A 24879-nucleotide genomic window follows, 5' to 3' on the forward strand; every position below is an offset into this window, starting at 1 on the left:
ACCCAGGCTGGAGTGCAATGGCGCGATCTCGGCTCACCGCAACCTCCACCTCCTGGGTTCAGGCAATTCTCCTGCCTCAGCCTCCTGAGTAGCTGGGATTACAGGCACGCGCCACCATGCCCAGCTAATTTTTTGTAGCTTTAGTAGAGACGGGGTTTCACCATGTTGACCAGGATGGTCTTGATCTCTTGACCTTGTGATCCGCCCGCCTCGGCCTCCCAAAGTGCTGGGATTACAGGCTTGAGCCACTGCGCCCGGCCCCCCAATTTTTTTTTTTTTAATATCCACTTGACATCTGATGCATTTTCATTTTCTTAATGGTGTATTTCAAAGAACAAGTTTGTAATTTTAATGAAGCCCAGTTTATCCATTTTTTCTTTTATGGTCAGTGCTGTTTGGTTGTCACAAGAAATCTTTGCCTACCCATAGAATTACCTTTGTTCAAATCAATTGATCATATATCTATGGATGTGGATGATCTATTTATATTTAATCCCTACTGTCTTGATTATTGTGGCTTTATAGTGTCCTGAAATTAAGCATTGTTAAGTTCTGCAATCTTTTCCAAGATTGTTTTGACTATCAGGTCCTGCCTTTATAAAGTTTATATTAAACTTGTCAATTTTCCTTTAAAAAAAAAGTCTGCTGGGATTGTGATTGGTATTGCAGTAAATTTATAGGTCAATTTTTGGAAGAATTGACAAATAATTTTGAACCTTCCAATCCATGGACATGGTATATTTCTTCATTTATTTGGGTCTTTTAAAATATATCTCAGCCATGTTTTGTAGTTTCAGTGAAGAAGTCTTGTACATCTTTTGTTAAATGTATTACAAAATATTTTGTGGTTATGCTATTGTAAATAGTATTTTTATTTCATTTTTAAGTTTATTGCTGGTATATAGAAATGCATTTTATTTTTGTATATTGATTTGTATCCTGTAATCTTGTTAAAATCAGTTTGATTAGCTGTTTTTGTTTTTATTTTGTTGTGAATGCCTTGTGTACACAGGATTTCCCTATGCACATAACCATGTCATGTGTGAATAAAGACAGTTCTACTTCTTCCTCTCAATCTTTGCTTTTTATTTCTTCTTACCTTGTTGTATTGGCTAGGACCCTTCAACCTAACATTAATTAGAAGTGGTGTGAGTTGTTATCTTTATCTTATTCCTAACATCAGGGGACAGCATCTAGTTTTTCACTATTAAAGTATGTTAGCTGTAGGTTTTTTTCATAGATGTTTTTATCAGGTTGAAGATCTTTTATTACTATATAGTTTGCCCAGAGTATCATGAATGGGTATTGAATTTCATCACCTTTCCTGTATCTGTTGAGATTATTTTGATTTTTCTCTTTAATGTAGTTTGTTACATCAACTAGATTCTCTAATGTTAAACTAATCTTGCATTCTTGGTATAAACCCTACTTGGTCATGATGTATTGTCCTTTTTATACAGTGCTGGATTCAGTTTGCATCTGTTTTGTTTGATTTTTATATCTATGCTCATGAGAAAGATTGGTCTGTGATTTTCTTTTCTCGTAAGTCCTATCAGGTGTCAGGGCTTAGTTATAATTTCGATGTATTTACAGGCGTATACATTTTTTACATAAAAAATTATACAGAGTGCTTTGTATCTTGGTTTTTTCCCATCATATATATTTTGGAGATCTTTCTGTATAGAACATAGAGGTTTAGTGTTTTCTTTTTAATAGCTAATTGGTATTTCATGGTATAGGTATGCCAAAAAGTATCAAAACAAGTCCCTCTTCAAGGACATTTAGATTGTTTCTGATCCTTCACTATTGATTTTTGTTCATAGAATCAATACATGCCTATTGCAGAAAACATGAATAATACTTAAAAGTATAAAGAAATCAAATCACTTATATTTCCTAAAGTCCTGTAGCATCTGCATACAGGATTTTTTTTTTTTTTAGATACTCTCACTCTGTCACCCAGGCTGTAGTGTAGTGACGCAATCGCTGCTCAGTACAACCTCAACCTCCCTGGTTCAAGTGATTCTCCTGCCTCAGCCTCCCGAGTAGCTGGGATTACAGGCACCCGTCACCATGCCCAGCTAATTTTTGTATTTTTAGTAGAGACAGGGTTTCACCATGTTGGTCAGGCTTGTCTTGAGCTCCTGACCTCAGATGGTCTGCCCGCCTCAGCCTCCCAAAGTGCTAGGATTACAGGCGTGAGCCACTGTGCCTGGCCAAGGATTTTAAGCATAAAATGAGTAAATACAAAGGCAGTGTTTCCCCCAAAGTGCCAGCACACCATAGCAGCCCTCAGTAAATCAGAGGCAGCCTTGAGCAAAAGTAAGAGTCCAGGTTCCAGAATTCTGTGTCCTTGAGCAAGTCGCATCATCTCCCCTATAAAATGAGAACAGTAATAGAGTACCTACAACCAAGGGCTGTTAGGGGATTCAATGAATTAATATTAGAAAGCACTCAGAGTACTCAACACATGGTTAGTGCTATATAAGCCTTCATTAAATAAGTTACCCTATCAATGCATATATATTCCACCAAGCGCTATTTAGCTCTCTTACCCTGTCCTTCCTTTTACCTCATCGCATTCTTTCACTGATCACCGATGTTACCTACTGCCTCCAGATCTTATCTAGTAAGCTGCCTCAGAGGGGCCAGTCCAACAGAGGTTTCCATGGATTCCTTCCTGAAGACATCAAAAAGGAGGTAGCCCGGGCTTCTAGGAAGGTTAGAATCCCTTGAAGTGAGGACCTTGGGGTAGGCCTCCTTTCATACCTCACCCATCATTCCTGTTTCTATTCTCTTCCCTACTTCCTAGTTTAGAAGTCAAAGGACTCTTAGATTTTCAACTAGTTCTTAAGTCCCATATTTCTCTGGGATATGATGTCCTAAGTGAGAAGAGGGAGAAACATCTTGAGAAAACAGGAAAGAACTCAGTGCTGCTTGAAGCTCAGCTTCCGAGTGCCCCAGAGCATTCAGGACCACTGAGGAAAGGGAATGGCTATTTCACATAAGTCCCATTTAATAGAAAGATGTGCCACACTGTGTCTCTTTGCCTTTCTTGGGGTCCTGAGCACTGTCTGGGATCTCATTTGCAGATCTGCTTTGTGTGCAAGAAAAAGGGAGCTGCTATCAACTGCCAGAACGATCAGTGCATCAGAAACTTCCATCTGCCTTGTGGCCAAGAAAGGGGTTGCCTTTCACAATTTTTTGGAGAGTACAAGTGAGTGGGGAAGGGGAAAAGTCCGGCTTCCATTTTGCAACTTACTATTCAGCCATTAGTGAAATCAGAGTCCAGTTCTCACAAGCCGGCCTGTTTTGATTGACCAGTGAATCTGTCCCTCCATTCAATAATGAGAAACAGTGCCTTGACTTGGAGATTTTCCAGGGGTTTCTTCTTGCTTCTTGCCCCCTCCTTAAATTACAAACAGCTGGAGTTCTTAGACAGCTGCTCTACACCAAGTGGGGCTTTCAGGAACTATAGGCTATGGAGACACTCCTGGGAGCTTTGCTCAGTAGAAGAGCAGCCCTGAGAAGGCATGTGGCTGTTCTTCACCCTGCTTCTCCTCCTCCCCATGAGTGTGGAGGTTCACTGGGCACCAGCCTGGGTGACTGACTGCCCCTCCTAGAGTGAGCCATTGGGGAACTGTATCGATGACAACCCCGAAACCAAGTCTGTTTACCTGCCACAGATCATTTTGTGAAAAACATCGCCCAACACAGAACATCCAAGGGGGGAATGTAGGGGAGGAAAGCTGCATCTTATGTTGTGAAGACTTATCACAACAGAGTATTGAGAACATCCAGAGCCCGTGTTGTAGTCAAGCCATCTACCACCGCAAGTGCATACAGGTAGGGCTTTTTCTGCCCTGAGGTCCTTCCATGATTGCCCTTGTTCTCTGCCCGGAACCAGAGCACCCTTAAGCGTGTCTCAGCTTTGGTACTCCATGCTGGATGCCTGTATGCAAGGCTGGCTTCAGGTAGTTAGAGAAAAGTCAGTCCAGTCTCTGGTCATCCCTGGCCTATAGGACCTCACTCATAAGACTTAGACTAAGCAAAATCCTTGGCATTGCTAGAGCAAATGGGCTTATCCCAGAATGAGCTGAGGAGCTTCCACATCAGCCTCACTTCCTGGGACGAAAGAAAAGGGAAACGGCCAGGCATGGTGGCTCATACCTGTAATCCCAGCACTGTGGGAGGCCAAGGTGGTGGGTTGGGGGGGCCGGATCATGAGGTCAAGAGGTTGAGACCATCCTAGTTAGCATGGTGAAACCCATTCTCTACTAAAAATACAAAAATTAGCTGGGCGTGATGGCACATGCCTATAGTCCCAGCTACTCAGGAGGCTGAAGCAGGAGAATCACTTGAATCAGGAGGCAGAAGTTGCAGTGAGCTGAGATGACGCCACTGCACTCCAGCCTGGTGACAGAGCAAGACTTCTCAAAAAAAAGGCTAGGTGCGGTGGCTCACGCCTGTAATCCCAGCACTTTGGGAGGCCGAGGTGGGTGGATCACCTGAGGTCAGGAGTTCAAGACCAGCCTGGCCATCATGGTGAAACCCCATCTTTAAAAAAGAAAAAAAAATAAATACAAAAATTAGCAGGGCATGGTAGCACGTGCCTGTAGTCCCAGCTACTCGGGAGGCTGAGGCAGGAGAATCACTTGAACCTGGGAGGTGGAGGTTGCAGTGATGCAGCAAGCCAAGATCGCACTGCTGTACTCCAGCTGGTGACAGAGTGAGACTCTGTCTCAATTAAAAAAAAAAAAAAAAGAAAGAAAGGGGAAACATGTATCCAGGTACCTGACCCCTACTTAGTATTGCAGAGCCCCATGGCCAGAGATGATGGCTGAGGCACTCCTGGTAATTCTCTTGAAAGTATTTTGGTCCCAGGTCTGACACCTGGATTTGCAGCCCTCAACCTAGCCCAGCCAAACTCCTTTTCCTATATCCTCGGTCAAGCTCTCTTAGCAACATCCTCTTTGTGGGGCTGAGGGTGGGAGGGGAAAGAAGGTAGTCAAAGGGTTTTTACAAGCACAAAGCTCTTCCCTGTTTCTCTTACAGAAATATGCCCACACATCAGCAAAGCATTTCTTCAAATGTCCACAGTGTAACAATCGAAAAGAGTTTCCTCAAGAAATGCTGAGAATGGGAATTCATATTCCAGACAGGTAGTGGGAACCCCAAAGCAGAAATGGAGCCAGGGAGTGGGTTGCCTAGATTTCTAGAGAGGAGGTGAGAGGATAGCAGAGAATGAGAGCAGCAGAGGCACTGATAGTGAAGAAGGAAGGGGAAGAGGGAATGCTTTTCAATTATCAAAACAGAAGGGAGGGGAAAAAAGTTTGGGCAGAGGTATTGTTAAAAAGGGCATTTGGAGAATCAGAATTCCCTAGGGGATTGAGTTATTGAATTCCAGAGTGGAACTAAAGAACCAGCATGCATGTTCCATTCATCCTGCTTCAACCCTCTCCCACTGCCAGGCCACTTGACCAGCCTTGTTGGAAGTGTTCAGGCAGCCTGCTGAACAATTACTGTGCTTAACTTGGGTTCTTCCTAGCTCCTCCCTGATGGACAAAAGTTTCACCAACCCATCATGTTCTTATTCACTGTTTCTTCTTCCACTGCAGAGATGCTGCCTGGGAACTTGAGCCAGGGGCTTTCTCAGAGTTATATCAGCGCTATCAGCACTGTGATGCCCCCATCTGTCTGTATGAACAAGGCAGAGACAGCTTTGAGGATGAAGGGTAAGGGAAGGCCTCTGGCTAGAAAGAACTCTCATCAGTGTTATCTTGGAGTTAGATCTTGACACAGTTATAAGCAGCAAGAAATTCACTCTTGCATGCAGAACTCAGGGTAAACACAATTGCCAAATCCTATTCTTGGCCAGCCACTGACTCACTTGTGTGCAAGTGAACAAGTCTCCCCTGCAAGGTCTGCTTCACCTTGTGCCCAGTGGAGAGACACTCAGAGCCAATTCCTTTCCTAATCTACCTTTCAAGGGTCTATGACTGATGGCAGGCTCCTGGGATCGGCACCCATCTTCTGTGCCATATGTTCGTCATGGGTATAATGTGCTGTAAAACATGCCTGGCCCATAGCAAATATCAAAGAATGGCAGTTAGTGTTCTGTATGTCTCCACAACCCATCCTGGGCTTTTCCTGTAGGAGGTGGTGCCTCATTCTGTGTGCTACATGTGGATCCCACGGAACCCACAGGGACTGCTCCTTTCTTAGATCCAACAGTAAGACATGGGAGTGTGAGGAGTGTTCACCTTCTGCTTCAGCCACAGGTGAGGCTGGAGGGATGAGCTGGCCTCAGAGCAGGGAGGAGGCTGTAGGGACTTGGGGTGCCTGGGAAAGGAGGAAGGCATGTCACCAGAGGGGGATTAATAGTTGGTGCCTTTGACTTTGGAAGAAAAGTGGTTAGGGAGGGGCTTAAGGACCTGTGCCTGGGAGAAGCAGAGGCTTGAGTTTTCCTCTCCTGCCTTTCTCACCACAGACTACATACCTGAAAACTCAGGGGACATGCCTTGCTGCAGCAGCACCTTCCACCCTGAGGAGCATTTCTGCAGAGACAACAGCCTGGAAGAAAATCCAGGCCTTTCTTGGACCGATTGGCCAGAACCTTCCTTATTAGAAAAGCCAGAGTCCTCTCATGGCAGTAGGAGCCGCTCCTGGAAGTCCAAAGGTGTCAGAATCACTAACAGCTGCAAAAAATCCAAGTAACACCTTCTGAGTAGCTGCTATCCTGCACAATAGGGTATGAAGCTGTGCTCCTCCATCTGGTTTGGGGAGGGAGCACTCTGAGACTGTGAGACAAGGAAGCCAGGCCAGCAGTGAGACTATGAGCCAAGAAAAGAGAAGTCTCAGGGGAGCGTGAGGAGGGAGCAGTCCAGATGCCAACAAGGAAACGTGTTTATGGCTACAAGAGTGCCTCTGCTCTTCCTCCTGGATTTCCAGAGGACCCTTTCTCCTCCTCTCCTCCCATCAAGATTCTTCCACCTTAATCTGGTTCTCATATGCCTCTTGTTACTTCATCCATGTTTGTTGTTACACAAATAAAGGTTTTCTCTCCATTGGTGTCTCCTTATAAATTCATTCTGAAATTTGTCTGGGTAGTAAAGTTTCTAGAGGGTAGAGTATGAAAATAAGAAAACACCCTCCTAATCCATAAAATTCAGGGAATTAATGTAGAACTTTCAGCTTAGACTATAGACATGACCTGTTTATATAGAAATTGGCATTACAGAGGCAGAGAATCTTCATCAATCATTGTGCAAATAATAAGTACACAGATTCTCATTAGGGAGGTGAGCCAGCATAGCAGTCCACGCTGAATGGAGAATAGGCCCTTGTTGCAAGGCTTGTGGCCCCTGTCAAGGACTCCCAAATAGGTCAGGGACAGCCATGCTCTCATATGGGGCATAAGGGATTCCATTCTTTCCAGGCTGGTGTGGGCTTCAGCACACCTCCACAGCATGAGTGAGCCTGGTCAAACTCTCACTCTGGTAGTTCGAGCATTTCTGTCCAGAGTGTAACTATGAATTTGCATGCCAGGACATTCAAATTAGGCAAGGTAGCCAGGGATGGTGGCTCACACCTGTAATCCTAGCATTTTGGGAGGCCAATCACTTGAGGTCAGGGGCAGATCCCTTGAGGTCAGGAGTTTGAGACCAGCCTGGCCAACATGGTGAAACCCCATCTCTACTAAAATACAAAAATTACCTGGGCATGGTGGTGGGCTCCTGTTATCCCAGCTACTCGGGAGACTGAAGCAGGAGAATCACTTGAATCAGGGAGATGGAGGTTGCAGTGAGCCAAGATCATGCCACTGTACTCCAGCCTGGGTGACCGTGCAAGACTCCATCTCAAACAAAAAACAGGCAAGACAACTAGGATGGGAATCTGGCAGAAGGCCTAGGGAGAAATTGAATAAAGCCTATCTTACATTTGCATGTCTTTAATGATTTCATGGGATTTGGGTTAGTGGGGAGAACTCAGAACCATTGCCAGATAGTTATCAACATCTCACCACTGAATCATTGCCACTAATGGTGGAAGACAATGTTCTCATTCCAAACATTGCAGACCATGAAGACCATATGCAATGAGTGCCTTCAGATTTGAGCAAATCCACTTGAAATCAGATGGAGACTATCTGTGTCTTTTTATTATCAAAGTATACAGACAAAGTAATATAGACTTTTAAAAGTCTAATAGTACTAAAAGGATTATAATGAAAAACAGTTTTGACCTACCCTTCCCTACTTCCATTCCTACTCTCCAAAGGCAACTACTTTCCATTATTTTAAAGCTGTTTCTTAATTTATTAATCTTGGACATTATTGACTTTCTATTATGTTACATAACGATTTAGCAATTTTAGAATCTTCCAGTTTTTGGCCAGGCATGGTGGCTCATGCCTGTAATCCCAGCCCTCTGGGGGGCCGAGGCAGGCAGATCACTTAAGGTTAGGAGTTCAAGTCCAGCCTGGCCAACATGGCAAAACCCCATCTCTACTAAAAACACAAAAATTAGCCCAGCACGGTGGCGGGCGCCTATTATCCCATCTACTCAGGAGGCTGAGGCAGGAGAATTGCTTGAGCCGGGGAGGCAGAGGTTGCAGTGAGCTGAGATGGTGCCACTGCACTCCAGCCTGGTTGACAAAGCAAGACTCTGTCTCAAAAAAAATTTAAAAAACAGAATCTTTCCATTTTCAGTCACCTCAGATAATTGCATCACAATTTTTGTTAAATTAACTTTCAATGTTTATATTAATATGATGATAGAAATACTGGTTACCACAGAGCCAGGCAGTACGGTATGATTACCTTTCCTCTTCCGCACAATGTTTTTTTCTGAAATTAATAACTGCTTCTTTTTTGGTATATACCTATTGCTAATTCTTCTCAAATGTTGCAAATGATCAACAAAATGTCTCAAAATGCAATTTTCCTCATAGGCCAGGCATCAAATCACTATCAGCTGCACTTCTTTCCTGAAGACCTGCCTCCCAGAGCCACTACCTCCTGGGCTGGCGGCCCCTAGGCCTCCTGCCCAGCTGTCCTCCTAGGACTCCCCACAATTATGCACTTTTTCTTAATTTCCTTTCTTGTGGGTTTGACCACTCAATGCTATCCTTGCTTATCTGGGCATCCAAGAAGATTTTGTCAGAGTTCTGCAAGTGACAGGAACATATTTAAATTGTGAGCCTTCATATAAAACACAATATTTAACCCATTCTAAAGACTCAACTCTTGCAGTGATAATTCACAACTGAAAGACGTTCCTTAGATTGAGACTTTAGTTTCTAAACCTAATTTCTGTAACTTGGGTCACCAGGCATAGTCTTAGGGATCTGTGGTAGTATGAATATCTTTTCTTAAGAAGTCTATTTGTATACTCAAGTGTGAGAAACACTATCTTTTTTTTTTTTTTTTTTTTTTTTTTTTTTTGGAGACGGAGTTTCGCTCGTTACCCAGGCTGGAGTGCAATGGCGCAATCTCGGCTTACCGCAACCTCCGCCTCCTGGGTTCAAGCAATTTTCCTGCCTCAGCCTCCTGAGTAGCTGGGACTACAGGCATGCGCCACCATGCCCAGCTAATTTTTTGTAGTTTTAGTAGAGACGGGGTTTCACCACGTTGACCAGGATGGTCTCGATCTCTTGACCTCGTGATCCACCTGCCCCGGCCTCCCAAAGTGCTGGGATTACAGGCTTGAGCCACCGCGCCCGGCCGAGAAACACTATCTTAACTGAGAGGGGTAATGGCCCCTAACAGTGACCTCTCGACTTCAGCTTCAGTGGGTGGAAGGGGAACTTGGGAGGGGGCAGTTTTGTCACCCAGATGTTCAGCTGCCCTACTTCTGTGTACAGTTGGCTTTGTGGGTACTTGCTTAGTTAACAGGACAGTGCATGTGCACACACACACACACCCTATTAGCTATTCCTTATTCTTTGTGCTTTTACTCTCCACTGATGTTAACAGCCAATCCTATTTTTATAGGCTGAAATGTCCAACTTTGAAATGTTCTATTCTTCATCTGGGCATAATCAGTCATTCTCCAGTAAGTAACTGGCTTATTTCTTATTCTTTTTTTTTTCCTTTGAGATGGAGTCTTGCTCTGTCACCAGGCTGGAGTGCAGTGGCGTGATCTTGACGGCTCACTGCAACCTCCACCTCCTGGCTTCAACAATTCTCCTGCCTCAGCCTCCCAAGTAGCTGGGACTACAGGCATGCACCATCACCCTCAGCTAATTTTTGTATTTTTTTTTCACTTTTTTTTTTTAAATTGAGACGGTGTGTCACCATGTTGGCCAGGCTGGTCTTGAACTCCTGACCTCAGGTGATCCACCCATCTCAGCCTCCCAAAGTGCTGGGATTACAGGTATGAGCCACCACGCCCGGCCTAATTTTTGTATTTTTAGTAGAGACGGGGTTTCATCGTGTTGGCCAGACTGGTCTTAAACTCCTGACCTTGTGAGCCACCTGCCTCAGCCTCCCAAAGTGCTGGGATTATAGGCATGAAGCCACCACGCCCGGCCTCTTTTTGCTTTTTTTCTTCCTTCCTTCCTTCCCTTTTTTTTTTTTTTTTTTTTTTTTTTTTGTGACAGGGTCTCATTCTGTGTGATCATAGCTCACTGCAGCCTCAACCTCCGTGGGCTCAGGTAATCCTCCTACTTCAGCCTTCTGAGTAGCTGATACTACAGGCATGCACCACCATGCCTGGCTAATTTTTTTAATTATTTTAGAGACGGGATTTCACCATGTTGCCCAGGCTGGTCTTGAACTCCTGAGCTCAAGGGATCTGCCCACCTTGGCTTCCCAAAGTGTTGAGATTACGTACAGGCATGAGCCATCGCACCCAGCCAGCTTCTTCCTTTTTTTTTCTTTTTCTTTTTCTTTTTTTTTTTGAGACAGAGTCTTGTTCTGTCGCCAGGCTGGAGTGCAGTAGTGGTGCCATCTCGGCTCACTGCAAACTCTGTCTCCCGGGTTCAAGCAATTCTCCCACCTCAGCCTCCAGAGTAGCTGAAATTACAGGCACCCATCACCACGCCCAGCTAATTTTTGTATTTTTAGTAGAGACGGGGTTTCGCCATCTTGGCCAGGCTGGTTTTGAACTCCTGACGTCGTAATCCACCAGCCTTGGCCTCCCAAAGTGCTGGGATTACAGGTGTGAGCCACCATGTCCGGCGCTTCTTTCTTAAATAAGTTTTTAATTTAGAATAGTTTTAGACTTACAGAAAAATTGTAAAGATAGTGTAGAGTCCCCATATATCCCAAACCCAATTTTTCCTACTGTTAACACATTGCTATAGCAAATTTGTCACAATTAATGAACAAATATTGATATATCATTATTAACTAAAGCCCAAATTTTATTCAGATTTTCTTGCCTTTTCTTTTCTGTTCCAGGATGCCACATTGTGCTGTGTCATATCTCCTTAGGTTCCTCTTGGCTGTGACAGAGTGGCAGATTTTCCCTTGATTCTGAAGACCTTGACAGTTCTGAGGTGTAGTGGTCAAGTATTTTGCAGAGTGTCTCTCAACTGGGATTGTTCCAATGTTTTTCTCATGATTAGATTGGGGTTATGGGTTTTGGGGAGGAAGACACAGTTGAAGTGCCATTTTTATCACATCATAGCAAAGTTACATAGTAACAACATGAACTGTCACCGTTGAGGTTAACTTTGATCATTTGGTTGAAGTAGCCTTTGTCAGATTCCTCCACTGTAAAGTTACTCTTTCCCCATCCCCACCCCCCGCTTTTTTTTTTTTTTTTTTTGGAGACACAGTCTCACTCTGTCACCCAGGACAGAGTGCAGTGGCATGATCTTGGCTCACTGAAACCTCTGCCTTCCAGGTTCAAGCGATTGTCCTGCCTCAGCCTCCTGAGTAGCAGGGATTACAGGCGTGCACCACCGCACTCGGCTAGTTTTTTGGGGGGTTTTTTTGTTTGTTTATTGTTTTTGAGATGAGTTTCCCTCTTGTTGCCCAGGCTGGAGTGCAATGGCACAATCTCAGTTTACCACAACCTCTGCCTCCCAGGTTCAAGCGATTCTCCTGCCTCAGCCTCCCGAGTAGCTGGGATTATAGGCATGTGCCACCACACCTGGCTAATTTTGTATTTTTTAGTAGAGATGGGGTTTCTCCATGTTGGTCGGGCTGGTCTCAAACTCCCAGCCTCAGGTGATCTCCCTGCCTTGGCCTCCCAAAGTGCTGGGATTACAGATGTGAGCCACCATGCCTGACTATATATATATATATATATATATATATATATATATATTTTTTTTTTTTTTTTTTTTTTAGTAGAGACGGGGTTTCACCATGTTGGCCAGGCTGGTCTCTAACTCCTGACCTTGTGATCCAACCACCTTGGCCTCCCAAAGTGCTGGGATTACAGGCATGAGCCACTGCACCCGGCCTTTTCCCTCTTATCCTACTGTACCTTCCAGAGAGAAGTCACTATGTGCAGCCTACAGTTTAAGTAGGGATATTTATGCAAACCCTCCTTGAGGTTGGAGTAGCTACATAAATTATTTGGAATGGTTTTGCATGGGAGATTTAGCTATTCTCTCCTGCTTATTTGTTTATTTGATCATTTAGTATGGACTCCTGGATATGTATTTTATACCTGGAGTTACAATGCCATAATACTTCATTTTGTTGCTCAAATTGCTTTGGCCACTGGGTGTTCATGTATCCTTTTCACACATCCCATCATTGTGTGTTTCGCTTGGTTTGGTTTTTGAGCACTTTCTTACTTTCTGGCCCTTCAAGATGCCCCAAGCTCATCTTATTTTAAATGCCTGTTTCATTACAAATACATGTTTAAAAATTTTAATACCTATTTTCATAACTGATGTGTCTTATTAGAATTAATTACTATTTCATCACTAAGGAGCTGGGACAAATTAGTTCACTTGGGAGAATAGAAATAGATGTTAAATAAAAATTTCCCAAAGCACCTGCTCCTCTTCTTCAAGTCCTTAACTTTACAGGAACAGAAACCTCAGAATTTCTTTTGGCTTCCCTCTCTGCTTAGCCAGCCTCTTTCTTATCAGTCTGGCTGTTTTGCAAATGTTTGCCTTCCTCTCCTTTCCATTGTCAGTGCTCAGCTCAGACCTTTGTGCCTCATAGGATGGCAGCAAAAGCCTTCTATCTGCATGGTTTTCTGTATCCACTTGCTTTCTCTGACACATCCACCTTTTCCCTTCTGCCAATTACCATAAAACATCTGCTAACTCTTTGCTCGGGATGGCCCTGCTGAGATTGGCATTCAAGACCTTCTACAAACAGGGCCTTCCATAGCTGCATCTCCCAGGACGCCCCACCCACAGGCATTCCGTCCTGACTACCTCAGAATACTGGGCATCCATCCTCAGTCTGTTAAACACAATATAAGGGCTACTTCTTCAGCCCTAGGAACTCTTACTGACTCTGTACCCCTGTTATAGCCCATGTCATTCTACGTCTGTCCTGCAGTTGTGGGTCTGTCTTTCCTGCTAGATCGGAAGCCCCTTACCAGCAGGGACCTGTCTGTCTTATTAACCTTTCTTCCCCTCGTGATATCTGGTCAGGAGCCTGTTTTCAGAGGCAGTTTAATGTCTACAAAATCGATGGATGCTCCATACCCTGTATTCATAATCCTGTGTTTTGCTGCCAAACACCAGATGGCACTGTTAGCATGTTGATGAAGATGATTATAAACCCTCAGACGGGGAAGGCTGGGAATGGCTTATGGAAATCTTGCTTCTGTTTTGAGATTGTATGAGACTTACTGTTTCTCACTTGTTCTAAACACATCTGTTTGAGTTTATTCACGAAGCATGTTCATGTTGAGGTTAGACATGAGTCTGAAAGATACTATTGATGCTTCCCCCTCACAGGTCAAATCCTCAGACAAGACAGCCTTCATAGTCTCTCCAGACCCAAAGCGGCCCTCCTAACCTACCAAAAATATCTCCCAATTACTCATTGAGAGGCACCCAGCTGCCTCACTAATTTCAACCCACTGCTGGCAAAAAATTGCTGGCTCTGCATCTCCCTTTCCTCCTCCTTTTACGCTGCTATTCCTGCCCTGCCAGCCAGCTGGGCGACCTTTTCCGTCTCCCTCCACCTCTGCACCTCTTTTAACAGTCCCCACCCTCCCATAGAGCTGCTCTATTTCTTAGATAAGTTTAGCAAAACTTCCCCAGACATTTCATACCAACAAGCTGCTATACTTCTCAACTATTTACAGCAAGTCTCACCTCATATTAACTCCACTCCACCCATGTTAGGACCCCTTACGACACAGACAACCATCCCCACTCCTGCTCCTCTATGCATTTCCCATCAACAAACCACTGGAATTCCCTTGGGTAATCTTCCACCTTCTAAGTGCTCCTTTACAAGTGAGGACATGAAGGATAGCTACGCAGTGAAACATGTGGTCTGGTTGACTTGAGAGAAAAGGAATGTCGCACAAGGGTTGTGAGTGTGGAAGGGGGAATGAAGGGCTGGAAGCAACATTGGGATAAGCCCTCATGGATGAAGTCTGGCAAATTGAAGTACAAATGAATGGGTCGTGAGTGTTCAGAGGCAGGAAAGAAAGGTTTAAATACTCCTTACTCTTCATCTCCAAAGCCCTGACACACATGTTAATATGCCTTTAGGAGCATACTCACTTCGCTTCACAGACAATCGGCTATCACTACTAATAACCTCAAAATAGTAACAGTCATTATTGTCTAGGTCAGCACCTTCCCTGTCTCTCACTCCATCCTTGGCCACCCTCTCCCTGTTCCTCAAACTCTCCTCCTAGACCGTATCCATGCTTACTCATACCCAGCCCTACAAATGGTAGTGACAGACTATTTGTCGATACTACGCGCTCCCTCATACATTATGAAAATCAAACCGCCCCCATCACACAGTTAGCTCAATCTCTCTTTCAACCCCTGACTGCTGCCGTTCTTGCTGGATCTTTAGGAGTTTGAGTATCTGACTCCCCTTTTCAAGGATTTCTCCCACCTTTTCATCCTACACTTTCTTTTTTTTTTTTTTTTTTATAGTTTAATGTATTTTAATAGCAAACTTACAGGAACAGCACAGAAGACAGACAACATTAAAAACATGTACTTGCATGTAGGACAACTCAGTTAGAAAAGTATAGTGAATGGATGGAATCTACTGTATGATAAAAACGCTACAAACACCATTTAGTTGCCATCAATAAGAAATTTACTTGTTTTAAAAAAATCCAAATGCTGGCATTGTCCAGAAAAATTTAACAGGTTTATTTATAATTATTATAAAGTTGAACCGCTGAAACTTGTTCTCTGAAACATTTTAACTTTCATTAATGCTTTACGTCTCCGCATTTATATTAAAAATTCACACACAAATGAAAATGGAAAAACTGCCAATACCTGATTTCTGTCCCCTATTTTTCCACTCGCAATCATATACTTAGGTACCTTTTGACCCCACGGAAAAAAAATTATCTAACATTCAGAACTACCAGTAACAGGAAGAAGAGAATTTTTTTTTTTTTTTTTTTTGAGAATGAAATGTTTCCCATCATAGTGGATTCTTAAGCACGCTCTCCACGTATGCGGCGTGCTAGCTGGATGTCTTTTGGCATAATTGTTACACGTTTGGCATGGATAGCACAAAGGTTGGTGTCTTCAAAAAGGCCAACCAGATAGGCCTCACTTGCCTCCTGCAAAGCACCGATAGCTGCGCTCTGGAAGCGCAGATCTGTTTTAAAGTCCTGAGCAATTTCTCGCACCAGACGCTGGAAGGGAAGTTTGCGAATCAGAAGTTCAGTGGACTTCTGATAACGTCTAATTTCACGGAGTGCCACAGTACCAGGCCTGTAACGATGAGGTTTCTTCACCCCTCCAGTAGAGGGCGCACTCTTGCGAGCGGCTTTTGTAGCCAGTTGCTTCCTGGGTGCTTTACCACCGGTAGATTTGCGGGCAGTCTGCTTTGTACGAGCCATGGTATAGAGACCTCCTTACTTACCCCCCTTCTCCTTCGGCTGGAGCTCGGCGAGCGAGAGGCGGCGCTGGCGTTGGAGAGCGACGGCGGCGCGGCGGCGGCTGCGAACACAATTCATCATCCTACACTTTCAATTCTGCCTTGCTCCAGGTCTCTTCTTTTTATGTGGCTCTTCCACTTATATGTGGCTACCCACTAGGAACCTGTGCCTTAGTCTTCCTTATTCCTAAAATTCAATTTGCCACATGGTAATAAACAACTGCCTGTCTCCCTAATAATACCTACTCGTCAAAAAAGAGTCATCCAGCTAATTCCATTACTCGTGGGAATAGGGCTTGCAGTCTCCACTGTGGGCCTTGGAGCCGGCATAGCAGGGGTCACCACGTCTCACAACATTCTGCAGTCTGGTTACCGACTTCTCTGCCAGCATTACAGACATATATAATACTTTGTCCTTCAGGCTCAGATTGACTCTTTAGCTGCAGTCGTCCTCCAGAACCGTTGTGGCCTCGACTTAACCGCAGAAAAGGGAGGACTCTGCAGATTTCTAAGTAAGGAATGCTGTTTTTACTTAAAGCAGTCCAGCCTAGTTTATAATAATATCAAAAGGCTCAAAGACAAGGTCCAAAAATTTGCTAATCAGGCAAGTAAATATGCTGACCCCGCCTGGCCATTTTCTAACTGGATGTCATGGCTCTTTCCAAGCCTCACTCCCCTAATACCCATCTTCCTTCTTCTTTTATTTGGACCTTGCATTTTCCAATTAGTTTCTCAATTCCTACAACACCATATCCACAGCCAGCACAGTGGCTCACGCCTATAACCCCAGAACTTCGGGAGGCCGAGGCAGGTGGATCACGAGGTCAAGAGATCGAGACCATCCTGGCCAACATAGTGAAACCGCATCTCTACCAAAAATACAAAAATTAGCTGGGTATGTTGGCGGATGCCGTAGTCCCAGCTACCGCAAGGTTGAGGCAAGAGAATCACTTGAACCCGGGAGGCAGAGGTTGCAGTGAGCCGAGATCGCGCCACTGCGCTCCAGCCTGGCGACAGAGCGAAACTCCATCTCAAAAAAAAAAAAAACTTATCCAGGCCATCACTAATCACTCTATAAGGCAAATGCGGCTTTTAACAACCTCACAATATCACCCCCCGATCCAGGATCTCTCAGCTGCTTAAAGCAAAACGCCTTGCCAACCCTCCCCGTTCATTTGCCTGTCATCTCCCCAGCCCTATTTCACAGTCTTCACCCTTCCAGGAACAACCAGATACACCAACCCATCACTCGTGAGCTCCACGCAGTGTCCGACTACTGGCAAAATACGATGTAACCTGCACATATCCCTTTCCATCCAAGTCTTCTGGGACCACCCCCTATCCTGGACCAACCCTTCATCACCACCCCTCATCTTAAAGCTATTATGCTTCCAAGGACTTAACCAAACACTAAATTACAAAAATCACAAACTTCTTTTAGGTGTCCGCACAGCCCCCTGTCACATTTTTCCAAAAAATGACATGGCAATTTGAAGCCACAAACTGAAGAACTGATTTATTCACAAAACAAAAAACCCTTGCCCTCACTTCTCCCTAGCAAACCTGCCCTAACCCTGGGATCCCTGAGCAACGTGACAGTATGAGATCCAGATGGACAGGGAAAGGCCAGGGGCCCCTTCTCCTTGTTTTGGTGTAAACTGGCTTCTTGACCCTTCCCTGCACACACTCGATAAACAGGAAGGGACCCACGCTATTAGTGTCCATCCTTTTCAGAGCATCTGAGACCTGTTTGAACCATCAAAGCATCTCCAGCCCCCAGGAGCATACTGGAGGAGACACCAACCTCTCCAAAACAATTCTCCATTGTGTTCCTCCCCTTGGAAATCATGGGTTTGTAAACAGCCCCTTACATTTAGACAGGTCCTGCCCTGGCTTTGTGCTGGCGTGTTGTTTTTTCTACCCTGAACAATGTGCTTTCCAGTAGGGCCAGCCGTTCACACCATTGTCTGAGACCCTTGGACTACAGGAAACAGCACCAGATTCTTATCAGCTGGGGGCAGGAGTTGGGGGGGCGGTGGTGAACACATGAGATCATGTCCATTGAGCAAGTGGCTGGTGTGGTACGTCATTCCCTACGCCTTCATCTGTGAGAGCAGAGCCTGCCTCACCTTCCATCAATCCAGGCTTCCTGTGTCCCTAGTCCAGTCCCCTCCATTTGGTGGCGGATACCTGTACTCTGTTCCAGGCCTTTGTTGAGTCACTTTGGAATCCTATGAGCCCACAACTGTCCCCTTGCCCTGGTCATCTCTCACAGCAGTGAAACAGGCCCTGTTGGGTGGACTGGGGGGTACTCTGGTCATCATCCTCTCTAGGGTAAAGAGGTCAAGACTGAACAGCTGAGTCCTCCCATCAGCCGAGTCCCTGCATGCAGGCTATTGGCTAGCTATGGGAGGCCGGGCCCGAGGACAGCCCCACATCCCTTACATGATCTCCCTGGAGACTTTGCAGCAGCCCCGTCCTCAGTGAAGAATGATTTTTTAAAAGGCTTCATGAGGAACCAGGAGTTTCCTTAATGGAAATCCAGCAAGGAAAGTGAAAGGCTTCATTAGGATGCAGCCTCTAAGGGAGAGGGCCCAGTAGTGGTACCCACAGTAAAGGTGGCCAGGGGCTGGGCAGTGGGAATGGGCACAGGGTCACAGCCGCCTCACCTTGTCTCTTGTGCACCCAAGGGATGGCTGAGTATGGAAGGTGAGCCAAGGTGGGGCCCAACAATTCCTAGGCACCCTTATCAGATGTTTTTTTTTGAGTTAGTTTTGCTGTGTTGCCCAGGCTGGAGTGCAGTGGTGCAATCTTGGCTCACTACAACCTCTGCCTCCCGGGTTCAAGTGATTCTCGCGGCTCAGTCTCCCTAGTAGCTGGGATTACAGGTGTGTGCCACCAGCTAATTTTTGTATTTTTGGTAGATACTGGGTTTCACCATGTTGGCCAAGCTTGTCTCGAACTCCTGACCTCAGGTGATCCACCCACCTCAGCCTCCCAAGTGCTGGGATTACAGGCATGAGCCACTGTGCCCTGCAACTTTATCAGATATTGTGTCTGAACCTAGCCCTACCCACTGTCCTTCTCTCCGAGTTTAGGGTCTTAAGAAGGCCCTGGGGATTTGTTCTTGATGTGTATTGAACTTTCTTGTAGAACCCTCTGCGATCCAAGACTTAGGTGATCTTAACTGGGATAGAAATTGGGCTAATTCTGAGCAACTACTTCCTAGCTCTAAGATGAGATTGGCCAGAGGTGCCTCTGTTTGCTATATTTCCAGAAGCACATGAGCCAATTTTCTGGGGCCCACCTGGCTGGAGCTGCAGCTGGATCCCCTGCCAGCCCACAAAAAGACAGCCTGGCAGGAGGCACACCAGGTTCCTAGGGGCCGCTACCTGCCCACTCCTCCAAGCAGGGGATTCTAGGGCTGTCTAGGGCCTGACACTGAGCTTAGCCAATGAAAGAGAAGCCCAAGAGTCATTTGAGAAAGCGGAAACTGCTGTTTTCCTCTCTTATTCTGACTCCTCCCTGCCCCCCACCTTCTCAGAAATGAGTCTGTTGAATGGCAGGACAGCCACAGACCAGGGGTGAATGCTAGCCCTCCACAGAGGACCATGCCAGACACAGGAGGGGCCAGAAGTAGGCTGGGCATAGGAGAATGAGAGCTGGAGACAGGGCACAGTCCAGGCCCAAGGGGCAGCAGATTGGCCACTTGGCAGCCCCGTCCCAGGGTGGCAGAGTCTACTCTGGCGAGGGTCACAGGAAAGCAAGATGTGGCTATTCCATAAGGAGGCGGAGGCTTCCAGAGCCTCCAGGCTGGGAAGGCCATTACTAATCAGTCTCACCTGATTAGTCTCACATGTTAAGGGAGGGATTAACCTAATCAACATTTTCCCAAATGTGTTTTTTTTCCAAAGTGCGTTTTTTAAAATGTTAGAAACGTGAGATGTTTGCTTCTCCATGGGAAAAAAGAGAACCAAATGTTTTGGAAAAGCATATAGCACATAGTAGGCATGCACATTAGCAAGAGATCATCACGGACTTCTCAGGGCCTTCACAGGGCAAGCCAGCAGGCAGCATCCCAGCTCTGTCAGGGCCAAAGGTGCAGAGCGCAGGGACCACGAGATCATGGCAGGTCCCACGCGATTATGGTTATACCTTGGAACCACTGGGCCAGTCTCATTCTCTAACCCCTTTCCAGCTCCAAACCTGTTTGGGAAGTCATGGAACAGAGGCCCAAAGAGCAGAGGAAGCATGAGACATAGAGGAAAGAGCTGTGACGGAAGACAGGGAGAGGGTAAAATCGCCGAGGCAGGAAATAGGGCTCGAGATGGGAGGGGAGGTGGCGTGGACCAGGGAGAAGTCTGGTCCAGAGGGGTCTCCCAGGCCACCCTGGGGAGAGTGGTGCATAAGGGAAGAAGGGGGCTCTGGAGGCCACCGTTGCACACCCCTCCCAGCCCAGCACTCCGTGCCAGGTGGGTGCCCCGGTGACGCTTCTCAGTCAGAGGTGATGATGCTTCCTGGAGCGGGATGACAGGGTTTCAGGTTCTGTCAGGCCTAAGTGATCATGGAGGGGGCAAGGAACAAAAGGATAGGTGCAGCTCCAGGACCCCGGCTGCAAGATGAGACTTATGACTGACCCGTTAAGACCCCCACTCTACAGCCCAGATTGAGGGGCCAATCCAGGCAAGAGGCCCAAGGAAATCTCCTGGGAAGGTGGGGTTATGTCCCTTCTATCTTCCCCCAGCCCCAGTAGAGTCTGCTCTTTGGGCTGGGGTCTTGACGTCACTGGGGAGTGGGAGCCATGTCCAGAGGGACCTCCTGCATTGTACCCAAAGGTCAGATGTTCCGGCTTCCCCTCCTTTCCAGAAGCCACAGCCCCCAGAGCACGGCCCCAGTCTCCCAGCCATGAGGACTTAATATCCGTTGGTATGTGGCTTGGGATGAAGGAGGAACCATGCCAAGTGTCACTGTGACAAATGTCAAGAGTTGTTGTGAAAAAGGAGCAGAGCTGCCTATGTGCCCAGCTGCCCTTTGCCAGTGAATTTTATTTTTCCTTTTGGTTCGAGATCCTCCTGAAGTCCCAAGTTACAAGCCCACAGGCCAGGATGTTTCTCATTTAATGAGCAATCTCAGCTTTATAGACAAAGCCCTCTTAATGCCTTCCTTCCCCTGATACCCATCTTCCTCCTTTCTAGAAAGCACCACCCAGTCTCTTTCTCTAAGTCCCTTTCCAGCTCCATAACCTGTTTGGGAACTCATGCAACAGAGGTCACTTCCTTCTCACGGAATGGATGGGAAGGCTCTTCATTTTCAGCTCACGTGTGCGGCATCAGTCCATTTAGTACAGAAATACACAGACACACATTAATGATATAATTATGTGATGTAAATTTTAACTTCATCCCTTTCCTTATAAATTCAGTTTTTCTCAACCAGAGCTCGGGGGCAGTCATGATAATAAAAATAACAATAGTAATCGCAAGAAATGTGCTCTGAGGACAGAGAAATCATAAGGCCCATCTCAACATACAAAGACAAAGACAGGATTCGCACATACAGGCGTTTCCAGGAGTTCGTAGCGTACAGTACCATGGGTGGGGTGGGCTGGCAGAAGCTGTTCACTTTTTCCAAGTGCAAGTGTTAGCTGTTGAGGATCTTGTGCTCCTCTTCTCTTCATTTTCTGGGGTAACTTCTCAGAGGACCCTGCCTGGAGCCTGCCAAGCCGGGGTCCAGCCTTAAGGCCCCAGAGGGCTGGCTGATTCTTTCTGGCCTCCCTAGGGTAGAGGGCAGAGCTGGCTGCAGCCCTGACACCCTTTCCCGGAGTTCTCTCCTCCCTCTTTAATCCCGTCTGTCTCCCCTGCCTTCTGTTCTTCGGCCTCTATCATTTCCTCCTCTCCTCCTCTGCCTTAACCAGCTGACCTCCCAGCAGACAGCACCGCAGGCAGGAAGGCTTCTCAGGATGTTAGGTTAGTCTCAGTGCTTCTGGTTCACTTACTACCAGACAAAGGGGAGAAGCGGGGGCTAGTTCAGGTCTCAGTTCTCTGGAGGTGCCAGGGGTAGGGGAAGATAAAACCCAAGGCAGTTTGGGTTCGAGTTTCAGCGGGGCAGGAAGCCTGTCTTGCTTTTCATCTTTTATTTTCCCCTCCTTTCTTTGTCTTGGTTGTTTTAATGGAGGGAATCTCAAACCCAGTGCTCTCATCTCCTTCCAGTCAGTTTTGTGCGTCATGAATGTGTTCCCGTGCAGGCTGGGAACAACTTTTCACTGGGTCCTCCTCCTCCCCTCTGTGCTCCCAGCCTGAGAACCTGCTGATGACAAAAACACCTCCCCTGCACGCCCAGGCAGAATGTGTCCTTGCCATCCGAGCTCACCCCCAAGAATCAGCAGGACTTATGCTTTCTTTTTTCCTCTACCTTGGTTCCCCCTTAAAAGAAAAACAGTCTTCCTAAATCCATTGAGCACAAAGCAGAGATTCCAGGTCTTCCTGGTTAGCTCAGAAGAGGAATAGGCTGCTAGAGCCTCCGGGATCTGCGGTGGTCAGGGCTCAGGCCTCGCTTTGTGAACCAGGTGGGGGATCTCACAGCCGGACTTCCCTTCCCCAGGCCTGCCCCTGTTGGGATGCCAGCCCCTCCTGAGAGGACCCCCTCCCCACTATCAGGCTGTCCATGCCCATGAGTGGGCATGAATGTCCAGAGAAACGCCGGGTCTTCCTGGTGGCCTCTGAGCTAATTGATGCCATCTTGAATCCTTGTGGACACCTGTTCCTGCCTGGGTCCCACAGCCCATCCTAAGGGTCTCCTGCCCTCTCCCATCTCCACAGCCTCTCTCCATGGTCTGCATCCCTGGCTCTGATTCTGAGGACTGCAGGGCTCACAGAGCCTCCACATTCCCAGGCTCCAGGGCTGGGGTGCACTTGTATCGCCCCGGGAAAGACAGCCCACTCCTCCCGCCCACACACTTCCCCAGCTCTCCCGCCCTCCCTCTAGTCCACAGACAAGAGGGGCAGCAATTCCCCAGAACCCACCCCTCCCCGATCATTGGCATGGACAGCCTGACGGTGGGGAGGGGGTCCTCACAGGAGGGGCAGGCATCCGGGCAACCCTGGCCTGGGGAAGGGAAGTCAGGCTGTGAGATCCCCCACCTGGTTCACAAAGCGAGGCCCGAGCCCTGACCACCCCAGATCCCGGACGCTCTAGCAGCCTATGCCTCTAGATTCTCTATGCCTCTCCGTGATCCTCAGACGGAGAAGAGGCGGTGGGCAGTGGCAGGGAGCCACCAAGATGTCACAGCACCAGAGGAGGGGAGGTGCATTGCTGCTCTACCTCCCCAGTACCCCCATGTTCCCTCCCTAAGTCGGTCAGGTAGGCTCTTCTTAAGGGGTGCTGGTGGCTTGGAGGCCACTTCCACCCTCCTCTAGCTCCCCAAGGGCCCCCTACTGGGACACCCGCTAGACCCACCCACACACCCACTCTGAGGGTCACTTAGAATGGCCATTGTTCTGTAGGCTGGGAAAGAACCACCCAACCCTCTTGCCTCTGGGCACACCCGGAAATGTGCTTCGGAAGCCAGGCCATCTCTGAGAACAAATGGCAGATCCCTTGGGGTTGCCAGCAGCCAGAGGGTGCTGGCTCCTACCAGGCCTGAGAGCACAGGGAGGGACAGGGACCCGGCCTCAGCCCCTCCATCAGGCCCTAGTCTTTTCTGTAGGTGACCCAGTAGCACTGTGGGGACAGAGACACCCATCTCTAAGAGACAAACAGACATCCTGACCCCCTCTGCCCTAGCTGGGTGGGTGGGAGATACTGGTTGCTGCTAGGGGCCCCCCAGTCCATCCTGACCACCCGTCCTCTGCCCTCTTCTACGTGGCCTCCACCTCCCGGGGTGTCCGATTGTGCTCAGCCTGCACCCGGCTCTTCACCCTCTTGCCCAGCTCCAACCTTGCCCAGCTCTTGCCCTTGGCCTGCTTGCCCTGGCTCCGGCTCCGGAAGGACCCCGAGCATTCCGCAGTGCCCCTGCACCACACACGCCCACAGTACTCATCCACCTGGGGCAGGTTGGCGAAGCTGGTGAGCTGCAGGATGTCCTTGTACCAGGCCTTGGGTGGGGCAGAGGCCAGGCCTCCACGGGCTGGGGGCTCCTCTGGCCTTGGCTCCGGAGGGAACAGGCTGTCTAGCTGTGAGGCCACAATCACCACCAGAGCCAGGTGGACCACAGTCTGGGAGAAGCCATGTTCCAGACTGGTGCAGGTGTAGATGCCCGCATCGAAACGGCTGAGCCTGCGGAACAGCAGCCCCCGCTCCGTGTGCAAGACTCGCTCATCCGTCTTTACCTGCCAGGGGCAGGAGGGCATGAGTGGGGTGCGATGGGAGTGTACCATCAGCTTCTCTGCCCCAGCTTTCCTGCCATCCTTCCGACCCAGTGCTTGGGCACTTCTCCTTGCCCTGTTCTCCGCTTCCCAGGAGGGAACCAGCAGCTTGGCAGTCCTGGCCTCCTCTAGACCACAAGGTGGGTCCTCACCTTCCCATAGCCCAGGAAGGGGCCTTCGCAAGGATTTGACTGGCCAGTTTCTCCCCTAGTCAGAGGACACCAATCTTGGCCTCGGAGGCCCCTGGCACACATTCTCAAGGAACAGAGGGGCTAAGATGTTTTAGCCCCTTAGCCCTTCTGGAGGTACCTTCTGATCTACAGACTTTTCTCTAGGGAGGGGCTATGCCCCTGGGCCCAGAACTAGGCTTTAGAACCTCCCTATGCTGCACACACATGCACGCACACACACACCACACCACACCACACACACACACACACCCCGCACACACCCACCACACACACCCACCACACACACACCACACACATCACACACAC

General features: G+C 47.5%; 3 protein-coding genes across 8 annotated transcripts in view; 1 reads left to right on the forward strand and 2 right to left on the reverse strand.

Moving 5' to 3' along the window:
• PHF7 (PHD finger protein 7) overlaps positions 1-7067 on the forward strand; it is a 14266-nt gene extending 7199 nt beyond the window's left edge. For 3 of the 5 annotated variants that reach the window (XM_032290102.1, XM_032290101.1, XM_032290103.1), the window contains 7 exons: positions 2620-2721; positions 3093-3217; positions 3687-3846; positions 5056-5162; positions 5619-5735; positions 6157-6281; positions 6491-7067. In XM_032290102.1, coding sequence (XP_032145993.1) covers positions 2620-2721; positions 3093-3217; positions 3687-3846; positions 5056-5162; positions 5619-5735; positions 6157-6281; positions 6491-6717 — 963 coding nt within the window. In that variant the 3' untranslated portion in view covers positions 6718-7067. The remainder of the gene's footprint in view (positions 1-2619; positions 2722-3092; positions 3218-3686; positions 3847-5055; positions 5163-5618; positions 5736-6156; positions 6282-6490) is intronic. The other 2 variants (XM_032290104.1, XM_032290105.1) reach the window with 1 other exon arrangement.
• A 7960-nt stretch (positions 7068-15027) lies between these two features.
• On the reverse strand, positions 15028-16095 carry LOC116559390 (histone H3.3). The gene has a single exon (XM_032290106.1). The coding sequence runs from the start codon at positions 15979-15981 to the stop codon at positions 15571-15573; it is 411 nt and encodes a 136-aa protein (XP_032145997.1). The 5' UTR covers positions 15982-16095; the 3' UTR covers positions 15028-15570.
• Positions 16096-21378: 5283 nt separating this feature from the next.
• The window catches only part of SEMA3G (semaphorin 3G), a 12426-nt gene continuing 8925 nt past the window's right edge, over positions 21379-24879 (reverse strand). For both annotated transcript variants that reach the window (XM_032290109.1, XM_032290108.1), the window contains one exon: positions 21379-24346. In XM_032290109.1, the coding sequence (XP_032146000.1) occupies positions 23876-24346 (471 nt within the window). In that variant the 3' untranslated portion in view covers positions 21379-23875. The remainder of the gene's footprint in view (positions 24347-24879) is intronic.

Source organism: Sapajus apella, unplaced genomic scaffold (genome assembly GCF_009761245.1).
Source record: "Sapajus apella isolate SASKATOON/1434 unplaced genomic scaffold, GSC_monkey_1.0 scaffold23, whole genome shotgun sequence".
Taxonomy (NCBI): Eukaryota; Metazoa; Chordata; class Mammalia; order Primates; family Cebidae; genus Sapajus; species Sapajus apella.

What these genes read in the sequence shown, in the direction of transcription:
- LOC116559390 (XM_032290106.1), bottom strand. Translation starts at nt 15,981, where the DNA reads ATGGCTCGTACAAAGCAGACTGCCCGCAAATCTACCGGTGGTAAAGCA.